Genomic DNA, 15,606 nt, shown 5'->3' on the forward strand with positions numbered 1-15,606 from the left:
TTGGTAAACAAATTAAATAAGAAACTTTTATTTAATCTGACCAAAACAAAGCGTGTAACGATCGCAAGTGTAAATTTTTTTGGTTCGTTAGCTTGTAATTCTTTTAAAAGGGGTCCGCAAACGAGATTGAGAACCACTGCACCAGAGTAGCTCACTGCACTGAATTAAATGATTTATTTTGACAAAAAATCATGAAAAATAAAAACGCTGAAGGATAAAACCTTGCCATCAAATCATGCCTTTTATTTGATTTAGTGTCCAAAAAAATTACTATATTAGGTAATTTCCCTTTTCTGATTGTAAGCCGGTAAAATAAAATATTTGTAGTAAAATCGGGATTTGTATATAACCACAAAGACAAGAAAATGGAAGATTTGGTAGAATTTAACAAAGTTAATAAAATAGTAAGTCCTAATAAAATACAATGTTTGTCAAAAGTAAACAGTAATGTGATGAAACGTGTGCATATAATGCATTAAATACAAATTAAACTTAAAAATCTATATGGTTAGTTTGTTTGTAGCTGTGTGTTTTCAGAAAAGTTTAAATTAGTTACAGAAAGTTTAAATATAAATTTTCTTTATTAGATGATATTTAATTAAAAATATGTTGATTGGACTAAAAATTGCTAATCAAACTGGTAAAAAATGGGCGCTCTTTCACTATTGTAAGTAAAAATTAATAAAAAAAAATTCTTCAAATGCCACATACCACAACGCATATTGTTTGGGTTAGGGTGCGGGTTAGCGTTTGGGTGAGGGTGGGTCAAATAATATTATGTTTATTATTAATAATAACTTGACCCACCCTCACCCAAACGCTAACCCGCACCCTAACCCAAACAATATGCGTTGTGGTATGGGGTATTATTATTTTTTTTTTTGCATAACTTTTCATGTACAATAGTGAAAGAGCGCCAAAAAATGTAACAAAGATTTGTACCGTGCTGGTCTAGAGTCCTACCACTGTTTTACAGTAATCACACGAGTTGTTAAAATTGAAATCTCAAGGAAGAAATAAACATGTTGTTGACCTACCCAACTGCTAACTTGCACCCTACAACCTAAATAATGTCAGCAATGCTATAAAACCCTGGAGGAAAAATTGTTTTATGCAGTAATATTATATTTATTCCATTTTGATGACTGGTTTGGTAACTGAACCTAAAATAAGTGCAAGGATTCTAGAGGCATTTCTTATTTTAGCTAACATCTGAAAGACAAACAAAAAGGTGAAATCCTAATAACCTTCTACTAACCTTATATTGTTGTTCAGTTCATCTCTGATCCTCTTACCGACAAATTTGGCCTGAAAGGGAAATGGCAAAGTGGAAACAAAGTCACATTATTTGTATCTCCAAGTGTCGACGAAGGCGCTGGTAAATGAGTACCTTATATGTTGGTAATGTTAGTAGGGCCAAGACTAAATAAATACATCAAACATACACCCCGCAAAAAACAAGAGAGGTGCACTTTTTGACTTTGATGTCCTGTCACCGCTATATTTTAGTGATCTTGCCGAGAACTGCTATACTGATCCCAGGCGGGTTTATTGTATTTCCACATGCATTTGAAATTTAACCTAATTATTAAATATACTAAAAAGCAAATGGGTAAAGTTCATCTGTAACCTTGAGTGTTTTACAAACATTGAACTATGTTGATTAGGTTTGTATTTGTTTTATTTTATGGCCTTTAATGTGTTTATTACCAGAATATTTCAGTGTTTTTGTCATATTATAGATACAACAGCAGGACAGTTCCCAGTGTGTCTACACAGTGTCCAACTGAATACTGAGCCAAACTACTCAAATTCACGAAAACTAACAAATGAGTCACACAGTAAGTAATGATCTATTTACCTGATTTTGTTTATTTAACTTTTACCTGTTTTTTCTTCATATTTTTCCAACTAGGGTTTTTCATATTTGAATTAAATTTGGCTCAAATGTATTTAACCGCGGAGGAATTTGTCAAAGATTTTATATTTCACAACAAAATTTAAAGCTGTTATATTTATTTTTAGTGATATTTTCCAGTTTGCAAAAGTTAAAAGCTGAAAACGGAGAAGAATCTGTTAGCAAGTCAATGTAGGTCATTTTTATTGTTTTGCCCGAATTTTATAGATAAATATTTTATTTAAAATTGGTATAAATTTATTCAAACCTTAATCAAGATATTGAAATAGAAATAACTAAAGGTAAAAGTTCTATCCTAAAATTACATGTGTGCTGCTAGTCTAGGTTAATTTAATTGAAATTTAATTGAACATATCAACGATTAATAGCAACATTCTTCACATAATTTCCACAAATTCTGCACAGATTGCTGAAGTTTAGCAGAAAATACAGATCTGTTCTGCATTCAAACTTTCTTGAAATGCGCTTGAAGCATGAAGGTAAAACTTAAAGGAGAGAAAATAAATAATTTTAGTTTTAAAAGATGAGATTTTTTTGAGTTTTTTCTATTAATGTACTTTTGTTGCTCTTTTTACAGATTCAGATGAAAGTGACGCTTATTTGGAGTACCAGGTATGTTTTAGTTAATATATGTTGAGCTCCAAACTGTTGCAGAAAGTTGAATATTATGTTAACTTTTCAGATGCAATTGTACAAAATGATGGAGCTTATTTGGAGTCTCTGTGAAATCCTCTTTGTTGAAAATCTCCCAGGTAACAATGCAAATAACAATTGATTAAAATTTGTGGTTTTAGAGTGCTGCATTTTGCAAACAACTTTTTTTTAGAATTTTTTTAGTTTTTTATTGTTTGCAATACAATTTATTAAATTGATGAAATACTTCTCTAAAATTAATGTATTTACTATAAATGCCAAATGGTTATTATGGTATGGCCACAAAAAGCAAATTGTTGTAAACACCTTGGAGAAATTTCTAATTAAACTTAAAATTATTATTTTTTTATTTTTTTTTTAAAGATGGCGTCGTTTTGATGCAGCTAATGGAGTGGTGCAAATGGCACTTTCCTCTTGCTAACGAGTTGGTGCAAGAGTGCCTTCAATTTCCAGATGAGATACCACCTGCTGATCACCCCAAGTACTGGGATGCTGTGTGTGCCCTTGTCCTACAGGTTCTCTCATAAATCTTTGTATTTTGCAGCTGATTAAATAATAAAATATTTTGAATGCCACACCTAATTTGAATTTTGTTTGGTAAATTGATGTGTTATGGAGTCGTTGTCATGTATCATCTTCACAAAAAATCTTGTTTTTCATATCTTTTCTGTAAAGTTGATTTTCTTTATGCAGGGAAGGATTTCAGAAGTTCGTGATTTGTTAAAGTTCCATCCTCAATATCAGACTCAAGTTTATGATGTAAGTTGCTACTAGTGTAAAAAGTTGCACAGTATGTCAGTTATATGTTGTGCTAGAAGTCAGTATATATTCTTATCTATTATGTTAACTATCCCTCTAGACCAGTGCAACCCTAAAATTTGTATGCCACGAAACAAAATTCTTGCTTAGCTCCTTACCAGAAGAGGCTTAGGTGGTAATATTAACCAGTATGATATTTTCCTAAATTTTTGAGCGCCATGAAAAAAGCGTTGGGATCCACTGCGATAGATAAATAACTAATATAAGGTAATACAGTGTGATATTGATGATTATTAAAAATATTTTTTATAGAAGCGAAAAGTAGTAGTGTTAACGGCAAACATTGTTTTATTTATTAGAATGATAAAATGAAACTTAAATAAAACTATTTTATCAAAAGATGTTAAATCTAAAAACATCTTTTGCATTACTTCTCACTTTTTTTTTTTGACAGTCTTTCTCTAGCATTGATGAACTGCTCAGAAAAATGCCACTGTTTTCGGTAAGTGCAGTCAATTTTATGTTCAAGTGTTTAAAAAAATACAGTGTACTCAACGAAGTAATGTGCAAAATAAAAAAGTTGTTAAATAGTAACACATAGTGTAAAATTGGTTAAAGTGTATCAATAATTGGGTGTTATTACTGGTTGCTTTGCATGGGCTTCAAATAACACAATTTTAGAAAACACACAATTATTGCTACAAAAAAGTGCTTTTTAATTGCAATCAACTGAACATGTTCTCTGGCGGATTGACATATTTGTACTTCATCTTATAATAGTCCGGTACCCTGATGTTTTCAACCTTCATGCTTTCGCTGGTGCATTTAGTGTGCCAGTGATGTGCCCGTGTGCAGGCCTTGCTGTAGCCAATTGGTACTTGTGTCACCACTTGGCTGTCTATCATTACTTGGTTGTACCTTGGCGTAGGTGAACTCAGACTGTCTGCAATTGCAATACTCTCAGTTAATGTAGGATTTTCATACCCTTCATATATATGTTTTGCTTTATTAAAATGACAGCTAGCCCTGCCCAACTTTAATTGTTATAGTCATTTTGGTAGCTAAATGTCTTGTCAGATACAAAAAGTATTGTAAGTAAACGATTTGACCCAATACTGCTTTGGAAATATTTTTTGTTGTGCTTTAATTGTGTGTAGCTTTTAAGACAACTAACCAGCTGTGACTTTTTAAAAAAATTAAGATTTTTAGAGCAGAGGTAGGCAATAATTTTTAAAAGGGGGCCGCATGAGATACAAATTTTTTTTAAGAGTATAGGAATCAGTGAGTGTTGCAGACTAGATCGGGACACAATCCCCAAAGTAGCTGCTAAGGATAGGAATGACTTTACTTTCTCGAGCAAGACGTTAATTGGACAGAACGACAATCAGTATACGGCATATAACCATGCACACCAAGTGCTCGCATAAGGCTACAGCTTGTCTCTAACCAACAAGATTGCAAACTGTGCTCAAAATGCATCCGATTCTCTCGGTATCCACCGATGAATAATATCAAAACGACACCACGCAATAGCAAACGAAATCGACACAAAGATATCACGCAGAGCTGAGAAAAGCGAGGCTACAAAACTCACACAAAGTTTTGTCCCTGAGGGGAAACCGTGGCGGCGGGTAGCCGACCCGGACGGCAGTTCCCGCGGCCTAACACATTAGTTATGCTTCAAAGGATTACAATAATTAAATTTGTGACAGTGAGGATGCCTTGTTTTTCTTTTTATGTATATAATTCATTCAATAAATATTCCAAAATTAAAAAACTTGAATGGCATATTTCTATTAAAATAGTTTTTTAAAAAGTAAGCCACCGGTTGGATAAAATTGCTTCGCGGGCTTTGTTTGGCCCGCAGGCAGTAGTTTCCCTAGGTCTGCTTTAAAGGCCTTTAAGGTCAAAAGGTTGTGCATCCATTCTTAAAGATACATATGGCTAAATATTGTTTGTTTGACTTTTGAAATTATTTAACATTATATCCTGTCAACCTAGATCCACTGTTCTTTACAATTTATTCAAACAGCTATACCTTTGGTGCTGCAAGTCGAGGCTGAATCTGTTATATTGTCTTCTAGAAGCCTGTCCAAATAATCAAGCTTAGTGTCTTCCACCTTTGTTTCCTTCACTAAAAATATTGTTGTGTTTTAAGTTAGCAAATCAAACTTACATTCAATAGATCACAGTCGTTCAACACATGTGTGTCTTTCATTAAATTTGATATTTTATAGTTTACTTTTGCCGGTATGTGCCTTTGGTCTCCCGAGAAAGTTCTTCATCAGCTGTGGTCTTTTTCCAATCGAAATTCCATACATAAAATAATATTCGGGAACTGTGTCATCATCTTCCTCTTGTTCTTTCGCCTTAAGTATCTTGTCGTACTTGCGCAAATCCACTCTTCCTGTTGTCTTGCGAATCTGTTGCCGCCATATCTGGGTTCCCTCCCACTGTCTCTTTCTGTATCCGTAAGCTCTGCGACAATGTATATATGTTTTTATCTAATCCAACAAATGCAAATATTTTGCTGTTTATAATTGAAATATATGACTTTTTGGACTAAGGAATTAGAGTTAGTTCTGAGTTGTGAAATAAGATTACACAGAAAAGGGTTCTGTCTCTGTATACTGTAAACCAAACACATTTGTTTCCATTTATTATATTAGGAAATATCCTACTTTAATCATGTTTACATTTTAATTAATTATATATATGTTAAAAAATACATTTTAACAAACCACAATAATAACTTTTTTATAATATTCTAAATTTATAGCTTCTAAATTTTATTTTTGTTCCTCTACGTGATTTGACTGTCATCCACTTACTTTTCCTTTTTCTTTGATATTGACGTGGTCACCTTTTCCAGTCTGTTATTTTCTAAGTCGTTAAATCGCAATGCGGTCTGGTAATGTGGAGAATCTAGCAGAGATGGTGCTCTGGCCTTTTTCTTTTCAGATGCCATGAGCTTTTTCTTTAAATAGTTGGTGTTATACACATCCAAATACTAACAAGCTACCTTTAATTAAACCTAGTTTGCCGTGATTCTTTTTCTTAATGACCAACGACCTGTACATTAATAGCTTCAGTATAGTTTGCTAAAGGTAAATGAAATTACTGTGACAAGAAATTGTTATGTGTCATCTATATATTTTTTAAATCTCTCGAGCAAACATTTGATGATATAATCTCCCATAAATCCGAACCTAAAGTTTAAGCTAAACCTGTTTCAACCAGGAATTTGACTGTGCTGCTGTTTACTTTCAAAAATCTGCACGTGCTGCTTATTGATACACACTTACCAGTGTGACTACCTATACAAACTGGAAGAAAGTAAACGCACACCGGCACTGGCAGAGTTGTTTCACGGCAAACTCTCACACAATGGGGTCAAGTTTCTTGCCGCTGGTTTTGTCTCAAGCAAAATCAACACATCCCTTTGTGTATGCCTGAAAAGACATTGTTGCCTGGGTGGTAGAATTTCACTCCGGGCCCTGCTTTAATGTTTAAATGTTGGTGTTTGTTTTGGCAAGATATCTCCTCTGAATAGAATTTTCGTACCATGCTTATTTTCTTCCATATTATTGTTTCAATTTTAGCACTCAACTATATTAAACCAACCTATTAAATTTGACCTAAATTTTATCAAAACAAAACATAAAAATATGTCTTGTGCATATATGTCTATCTTACTTTTAAGGTGGAGTTATTCACCAAGTTTTGGGGTATTAGCAGTAATGCTTTTAAAGTCTACAATTGTTTTCATTTATTTTAATTTTTTTATTTACAGTACCACCAGGGACAGTCAATCGCAGAGTTTGAAATGAAGTGGAGACATTGGCAGGAAGAATGCACAAATCGACTGCATTCTGGTGATTTCGAAACCATGCCCAAGTTGAAAACGATTTGCAAGGTCTGTGATTTACTATTAAAGTTACAATTAAAGTATAGAGAAAAGGTTGCTTCTTGTTGCACATATTAAGTAGCTGTAACTTAACTTCGTTTTTTATATAATGTTGTGGCACAGTTTTCATTTTTAATAATTTTCAGTTTGATATATAATAAACCTGTTGTATTTTTCTTTATTTTACAGTTGCTTAGTTTCTTAAAAGCTTGCCTGTTTGGACTAGCAAAAAGTAATCAGTGTATGTGGAGTCAATTGTGTCTTGTTGTTGAAAACCAAAAGTGTCAAATGCATATCGCTTAAATTACTTTTTACACAAAAAGCAAAATTTTAACATGGGCCATAAATTAATGTTTTAATATATATAATTAATATTTTAAAATGTAATAAAAAACTACTAATTTGAAAATCTAATAAAAAATTATTTTTTATTTAAACCTTTATCAATCTTGGATATCATTGCACTTGAAAATTATTCTTATCAACCCTAGTTTAACATCTATCTTTCTAAGTTATAATTTTTTGAATATATTTATAATTGAATTGTCTGCCAATTTATTTTCCCATTTATTTTCTAAGTTTTTTTCTGTGAATCCAATATTTTTTTATTGGACAGATTCTGTGTGGCGATCTTGAAGTTTTCCAAGAACTTACAGAGCTCAGTGGTAACTGGTATTGTCTGCTGGCCTCTTACCTTTTATTTACTAATCCCACTATTGGACTGTACGATCTACACTACCACAGCAAGGTAAGGATGTTAGTGAAATTGACTTGGGTTAAATACAAAAATAAACCTTTAAGACAGCTCTCACTTTTTTAACAAAGTGTGCAGTATTTGCTACATTGTAATACATGCTGACCAAATACATTTTTTAAACCATGATATAATTTAAAAAATATCTCTTATTCACTGTATGAAAAAATGTCAAGTATTAAACATTCTAATTATAATAATCAAAAACAACTCAGTTGGTAATTGTATTTGTTAACCAACGTTTTTGCAACCTATTCAAATCGCCTTATTCAGAGTGAACCTAATTATACTATCTTTTAGACAAAAGCTGAGATCCTACTAAAAAAGAAATATCATATGTGCTAACTATTTTTAAATAACACAAAATATTTTTCTGCTGCTCAACTTATCCTGCATAAAACTGATGAAAATTTAACTGACAGATCTGTATCGATATGTTTGGAGGGCATTCGCAACTTGGAGCCTTGGACAACATTCTACTTGCTGCTTTGAAATTTGATTTGTCACAGGTTGGTCACATTTATTTACCAAATATTGAATTTGAAATATATTTCATCATAATATTATTTAGTGCCTTTAGGATGCTAACAGGTCCGTTTGAGGGCCTAGTCCAGTGGTTGAGTAGTGAGTTGTACACCCACGTGTGGGGCCTGGGCAAATTTTAGTGGGGCATAGATTTTTTTTACAAAAAATATTGTAGTCCTTGTGCAGCCTACTATGTTTTTGTAAACAAAAAAGCGTTTCTGTCAAATTATTGTATAAAAGTGTCTTTCCATTAAAATATTTTTAAACTTCTTAATATTTTTATTTGTTACATAAAAATAGTTGTATATTTAAATATTTTATGTTGGTTCTAAGTTCTAACTTATTCAAAGTATGATTTTAAACAAAACGTTTTTTTACAGTACTTGCCTGTTGAATGTATTGAAAGCAATTTGAATAATTAAGGATTATAATTTGCATAACTTGCTAAGCTTAAACCATATGTAGAGTAAAGTATAATGTTTAAACAATGTTTTTGCTCACAGGTGATCAGGGAATGTTGTGTACATCTTAGCAATTGGTGGCTTCCTGCTCATCTCACAGACTTGCTCTACAACTCCGAACTTCTGCCAAGCAATGCATCCGAGTAGGTTTACAGGGAAAGACGAGTTATCAACTCTTTAATAAGACTTTTAAGAATTGTTGAGTTTTCCTTTTTCGTAATGTAACAAACTGCCTTTTAATTAAGTTGGTTGCCTGGTGGTGGCAGAATTAGTATGTCAAAAAAAGAAAAAAGTTTGTTTCCTAAAAACTTTGGTTTATTCATAGTTATTTTCTTATGACTATTTTATGCGCAGAAATAGCATGGAATTGCGAGAATATCTAATAGTCCAGTATGCCAACTCACTGTCAGGCGTGGACAGTTTATGGAACGTTGTGGCCGACTACCTGTCCTGTTCGGGGTCGCAAGCTGAAAACTATTTGAGCTTACATGTTCAAAGGATTCCGTTGACTTCTGAGAAGAAGGTTGCCAAGGTTTTGAGACTTTGCGCAAAGCACAATTTAACCACAGAAGGTTTGGATGTTTAGTCTATCTCAGATCTAAACACTAGAGCAGTGGTTCCCAATCTTTTTTGGCTCGCGGCACACTATATCTGAAATACTTCGTGGCACAATTTAAGGAAAAAGAAACGAGTAATTTTACAAACGCCCTCAACACACAACAAACTATATGTAAATGTCTCAATATGATTAATTTGTTAAGGCTAGTGCATATTTAGGTCTAAAATGCTTGCCTGTATGTCTATTGGTAATACAAATACTTAATTTTCCGAAATTAAAAAAAACGCGCCATACTATGTCAATCTCTCAAGGCACACTATAGTGTGCCGCGGCACACAGTTTGGAAATCACTGCACTAGAGAATGCTTGTTTTGTCAGTAAATGTTGCTTTAAATAGTTTTTTGTCATAGGCTATGTGTTGTACATGTACCTTTATATTTTGAGGGGGATTGCTTATGTAATGGGCTTAGACAGTAAACTTCATCAGTATGTTGTATTCCAACAGCACATAGCATTTGCAAACAGATGGCAATGGCAGCACTACGAGGAAAGCGGTTAGGAAATGCCCTTCTATGGAGCATAAAGTCAAACGTAAGATAACTGCCTTTATAAATGTATTCAAAAAGTATATATCATGTTTTGGATAGAATTAATTTATCAATCACAAATCGTTCATATTAATCTGCTACACTTTAATATGGAATATGGAAAACTTATTAGTACAGTGCTCAACAGAATCTGATTATCCACAAAGCCTTTTTGTAGAATGTAAATACTTTAGAGGAGGTTGTGTAATCATAGGCGCCGGACTTTATCACAAGAACTGGACTAAGTACGAAATGCTTTTTTATCAGTAATCATCAGCAAAACGTAACAGTTAGGGATGCTCAAAGTAGAATATCGAATCCAATTCTGTCGTTTATTTCGGGTAATTGGAACCGATATAATTTAATGTTTTACCGTCGATTGTTGCGCCTAATTGTACAAATGCGTGTGGTAAGTTGGCATGTCGCTGCGGCGACCAATTTATAGTGCTTGCTTTAAATGTAACCTGGTAGTGCAGTGTCAGCGTTTTTTCGGGCGACCAATTACTTCGCGTCTGGCGACAACGTTCGTCTAATAATTAAGTGTCAATCAAGCGTTATTGGGCGAGCGACTAACGTGTAATGTCAGGAGCGGAGTTCGCAATTTCCCTAAATGCGTTAAGTTGCAAAAGTAACACGTGCTGACCATCGAGAAAATGCGTGCGCTATAGGGTTACATAAGGTCAACTTTAGGCCAATATTCAGCGAGGTTATGCAGTTCTGCACAGCGTAAATCAAGTATTCGTTATGTCAATGGTAACTTTGTATTCTTTGCAGTACATTATTTGACTGCATAACAGATCAATTAGTCAAAAAAGAAGACCCAACAATGCTTTTAAAAACTGTACCGAATTGCTAAAGAGTTCTGTGTGCAGTGTTCCATTGTACTCACTATTGGCAAAAATATAAGTTTTGGCAACAACCTGGAAAGTGGACATGTATTACAGTTTACACAACTGCTTCAAATGACAGTTGTTAAGAATGTAAAACATTTTTTATTATAATGTTCACATGTTAGCAAATTGTTTGGGCGATTTATTGCTGTGAATGTGGGCCTGGATTCGTTATTCTAGATTCGGAACCTATTATTCTAGAATACCTTGGTATTCTACTTTGAACATCCCTAGTAACAGTACTTTTGAAAACCGATTAGCGCTTTCGTATTTTAGCATTACAACAATGCGCTCGTAAATATGCGCTCTAAAACGATGTAGGACGACATATAGTGGAGAACTTCTCTGCTCACAACAAATAAATGATCAAAGCGTTGTCTGTTAGTGAACAATATAATATTTTCACAATACACCATTATTATTCACCATACTGAATGGTAAAGGGTTTAAGTTATACTTGCTGACAAAGTCGTAGCATGCCTGAAGTGCTGGCAAGCAAAGCAAACGCGATTTTTTTGTGGCATACTCGTTTTATTGATTTTACAAAAAGAGGTTTGCGCATTTAGTGAGAAAAAACCCTTAAAACGGTACTTACCAGATGCATAAACAAGATTCGCGCCAAGCGCGAAAAAAATGCATTTACGTTGGAAAAATATTTAAAAAATACAGGGTACGGTCTCGTGTCCAGTTTGTGAACAGGTTGCAGGCCGGATGACTTACATAGGCTGGCCGTTGTCTGCGAGCACTTGGGTTTATATACCTGCCAACGGATAATGCCCCACGCTGTAAGTTTTGCACTTATTTTAGTAAAACTCAACTGTGCAACTGGCGGGGTATCTTTAGTATATTTTTTTCAGAAGTGGAACTTAACCACTAATTGCAAGTGTAACTTGGTCAAATTCCGGGTCGTTTTGGCGCCCTGCCAAAAATCCAATCCAGAGCTTCTAAACACCCATTGTTCGGTGCCTATGAGTGTAATAAAAACATTGTTGATTAATTCCAAGGATTCTCCATTCGCGATGTACATCGCTGATCAAATGCTTAAAGAGTATGCAAAGACTGGAACTTTTACCAACATCGATGTGATTGATTACCTCGGGGCTACAATTCTGATGTCGGAGCGGTTGACGTTTTTAGGTTGTGTTTCCTGTTATTTTAAGTGTATAAAATCTGCTCACAATGAAAATACCACAGCTTTTGTTTCAGGGAAGTACAGAGACTTTCACAAGCTCTATGGCGATGAGAAGTATAAAGAGGCTGGGAATTTGCTACTAAATCTCTTGGCATCAAACATAGCACCAAAAGAGTAATTTTTTTAGAACAACCGTAAAGTAGTAAAATATAGTTAAACTTAGTGAAAAAAATTAAATAATGATATAACGTTTGATCAAAAGAAGCTTTATACAAACGTTAAAAAAGATTGCATTAAAGCATGATTATGTAAAGATACGTTGAAGCCGTTTGTTCAAACTTTTCACATATTGTTAACTACTGATTTTTCAATAGTTTCTTTATTTACATTTTCAATTGGTTTGTGTCACTAAACAATATACGTTTTTGTTTTTGCAGACTGTGGCTGTCACTTTTGATGGACGCGTTACCCTTGCTTGATCATGATGACCTAATTTATGGTGTTGATGAAACATCTACTCTCTTGAGTTGTTTAAACAAACTTGATCAGCAAAACAAGGTAGGAATCATTAAAACCTTTCTTTAAATTTGTTAATCAGGTTATATTGGCCATAAAACCTTGTTATGTGTCAATTTTACCAAAAGACCTTTTGTCAATTTAGAAAAGTGAGCAACGTTCTGATGTTGAACAGTACAACTATCAACAGAAGATGAAGCATCTACGCCTTGCATTGACCAATAACCTAGCCAGAGCTATTGTTTCTTAAGCTAAATCCTTTTTGTATTTTCCTTTTTTCACAATCATATGTGTACCTTTTTGGTTGGACACGTTTTACATAAAAATAATAAAACTTGACATGATCCTAGTAATTTGAAAAAAAGTAAAATAAATGCACAGGTGTAGGGGATGTGTGTAGTTTAATTGCATAAAATGATTAAGGAGCACGCTCAAATGCGATAAATGATTATAAATATAAGTTACAGACTGCAATGATAAACACAGATTTCTTAATTTCTATTCTACATGGCACCCTTTAGTAACATTGACATATCTGGTGCATTCACGGATGTTAACCAAGACCCTCCATCAACCAGTAAAACTGTTCCGGTGACATAAGAGGAAGCATCGCTAGCAAGGTACAGAGCACTGTCCGCAATTTCAGATTTCATGCCCCATCTGCCAAGTGGAATCATCTGTTTTGCTTGCTCAGCCAGTTTGCTTTGTCCACCTGCAAGTGCAGTTTTTTATATGCACAAGCCAGCTAAATAGCATATGGTTTTTAGATATGTAACTTAAATGTTCAGCACTTTTATAAATTTCAGCAAAGAAATCCCCCTGTTAAAAATTATTCAAACAAGAGTCTGTACCTTTAAAGCCTTCTCTTTTTTTCATTTATCTTGATTTCACATTGTACAGGTTTAGAAGTCCATTTAACTTATGTGAATGTTAAAATCTATAACTCTTATGCATTGATATAGTTTAATAAGAGACCTAGGTGGTTACCTAGTTTTCTCATCCCTTCTGTTCCTCCAATGGGACCGGGAGCAATTCCATTTACTCTTATTCCTTTCATGCCCCACTCCACAGCCATGTGTTTGATCATTGCATCTAAAGAGTTCACTAGTTTAGTGGGGTTGTTTTGCGATACTAACAAAATTAAGGTTCTGCTTTTTACACACCAATAGCCGCCTTTGCGCTACCAGCATGAAGTTGCATTGAGGTTCCCCTGTAGGCCAAAGCTGCAGTGATGTTTATAACATTTCCTCCATGTTGCTAAGGAAACAAATTTTATTAGGGTGACTGCGTTCTTAAGTATGTCCTTTACAAACTAGAACAAATAATATATTCACCTTAAAATATTTGCTGTATAGTGCTTTTGTTACATTAAAAGTGCCAACTGTGTCTATGTCAATGACATTTTTAAAAGCATTGTAGGACAAGTCTTCTATGGGGCACAAGAAATTGCCAGCAGCATCTAAATGTACAGGCAGCATAGTAAAATATTTAAGTTGAAAACAACACAAATAAATAAACAGAAGAGTACAAAAAACTTACTGTTAACAAGGATATTAACCTTTCCATAATGAGATAAGATGTCATCAACTGCTTTTTCCACAAGTGCAGGCTGTGAAAAAACAAATAATAATTAAGAATTTAAGGCTCTGATACTAATAAATGATTACCTTGGGATCTTATTGGCTTTCGAAAAAATAGAAATGATTTTTTTTTTCTAGATATTAGAATTTTAATATATCATAGAATTGCCAAAATAAATGTTTACCTGTCGGACATCTACTTGAAATGCAGCACATGATCCACCAGTTGCTTCCTCCAGTTTCTTTGCAGCAGCTTGCACTTTGTCAAGTTTTCTGCTTGCAATTGCAGTTTTGCATCCATGTCTAAAATACGTAACGTATGGTCAATTTTACTACCTGCCTTGTAACCAAAGTTATACAAGCACTAACAACTCACCTCATTAATACCTCAGTAATTCGAAAACCAATTCCTGATCCTCCGCCAGTAATAAAAGCGACCTTATCCCTGTTAAAATATTTAATTTAGCTACTGTAACTGTAAAGTCCAATACCAATTTTTTGGTTTTTGAGTTCCGTATACTTACTTTAGCAAATCCGGCTTAAAGACGTAGTTGTAGTGTTTCATGCAATCGTCGCCATCGACTTCATTTTTACTATTTCTGCTTGGATATGCCATTAAACGACAGTTGTTGTGAAATAATTGCTTCGAGTTTGCTACAACTATAGTTGAAATAGATACTTTCGCAATGCGTGACGACAGACCGGTAAGCATTGCGTTTTTCAGAAAGCCTCAGTTTGTTTACATTCGTGATGTTTTTTGATATTATCTGACGTGCTTTCGCAGGTGCAAAGGTTCAGCGTGACTATGCAAATTCATCAAAATGACCCAGCCAAATTGATTTATGTTACTTTGTTTACATTATGAGGCAAGATATAAAAGGCAAACTGCCAACTTTTTATGTGCGAGTGTCAAGTAGAATAACTAATATTGTCGTTTGTTTAATGTGTAAGTTTTTGCCCGGAAGCTAGTCGCTAAATTCCAAATTAATGTTTAGGCTTGCATATATTTAAAAGTCGTGAACAACAAATCGTTATATTGAAAAAGAGAATTACTTTTGAACCCAAATGACATTTTAATACTTTTAAACAGCTTCATTTAACGCAGACGCGCTTCATTGATTGACGTACAAGAATTTATGTTAACAAACCTTTAAAATGTAATAAAAAGAATAATACTGTTCAATTTTTTTCGCTTGTAATTTGAATTTGTTTACCTAAACTATATTGGACTACGTACTTGTTGTTGAAAAAATGGCAGAGCTAAACTCTAGTTAATAGTATTATTATTTTTCAGGGTTGTAATGACTTAAGTTAATAACATAACTTAACTTAAGTGCACTCAAGTAACTGTTTTTAAATGAATT

General features: G+C 33.8%; 3 protein-coding genes across 3 annotated transcripts; 1 reads left to right on the forward strand and 2 right to left on the reverse strand.

The window, feature by feature from the left end:
- Window positions 1–296: 296 nt before the first annotated feature.
- Window positions 297–13,011, forward strand: LOC146161466 (nuclear pore complex protein Nup85-like). Its single transcript, XM_083385840.1, has 20 exons — window positions 297–404; window positions 1,276–1,378; window positions 1,743–1,841; window positions 2,026–2,089; window positions 2,324–2,397; window positions 2,496–2,530; window positions 2,601–2,670; window positions 2,936–3,087; window positions 3,266–3,331; window positions 3,786–3,833; window positions 7,125–7,247; window positions 7,855–7,986; window positions 8,415–8,501; window positions 9,021–9,121; window positions 9,333–9,550; window positions 10,043–10,128; window positions 12,019–12,151; window positions 12,221–12,320; window positions 12,584–12,704; window positions 12,808–13,011. Exons 1-20 carry the CDS (start codon window positions 366–368, stop codon window positions 12,910–12,912), a joined length of 1,956 nt encoding a protein of 651 aa, XP_083241966.1. The 5' UTR covers window positions 297–365; the 3' UTR covers window positions 12,913–13,011.
- LOC146161467 (uncharacterized) lies at window positions 3,818–6,375 on the reverse strand. The gene is made up of 4 exons (XM_083385842.1): window positions 6,163–6,375; window positions 5,574–5,809; window positions 5,370–5,465; window positions 3,818–4,274 (listed from the first exon to the last, which is right to left on the reverse strand). The coding sequence occupies exons 1-4, from the start codon at window positions 6,297–6,299 to the stop codon at window positions 4,057–4,059; spliced, it is 687 nt and encodes a 228-aa protein (XP_083241968.1). The 5' UTR covers window positions 6,300–6,375; the 3' UTR covers window positions 3,818–4,056.
- Window positions 12,856–15,129, reverse strand: LOC146161468 (peroxisomal 2,4-dienoyl-CoA reductase [(3E)-enoyl-CoA-producing]-like). Its single transcript, XM_083385841.1, has 8 exons — window positions 14,767–15,129; window positions 14,619–14,687; window positions 14,428–14,545; window positions 14,202–14,271; window positions 13,997–14,121; window positions 13,826–13,919; window positions 13,650–13,754; window positions 12,856–13,374 (listed from the first exon to the last, which is right to left on the reverse strand). Exons 1-8 carry the CDS (start codon window positions 14,952–14,954, stop codon window positions 13,166–13,168), a joined length of 978 nt encoding a protein of 325 aa, XP_083241967.1. The 5' UTR covers window positions 14,955–15,129; the 3' UTR covers window positions 12,856–13,165.
- Window positions 15,130–15,606: the final 477 nt, after the last annotated feature.

This window comes from Ascidiella aspersa, chromosome 3 (genome assembly GCF_963924565.1).
Source record: "Ascidiella aspersa chromosome 3, kaAscAspe10.2, whole genome shotgun sequence".
Taxonomy (NCBI): Eukaryota; Metazoa; Chordata; class Ascidiacea; order Phlebobranchia; family Ascidiidae; genus Ascidiella; species Ascidiella aspersa.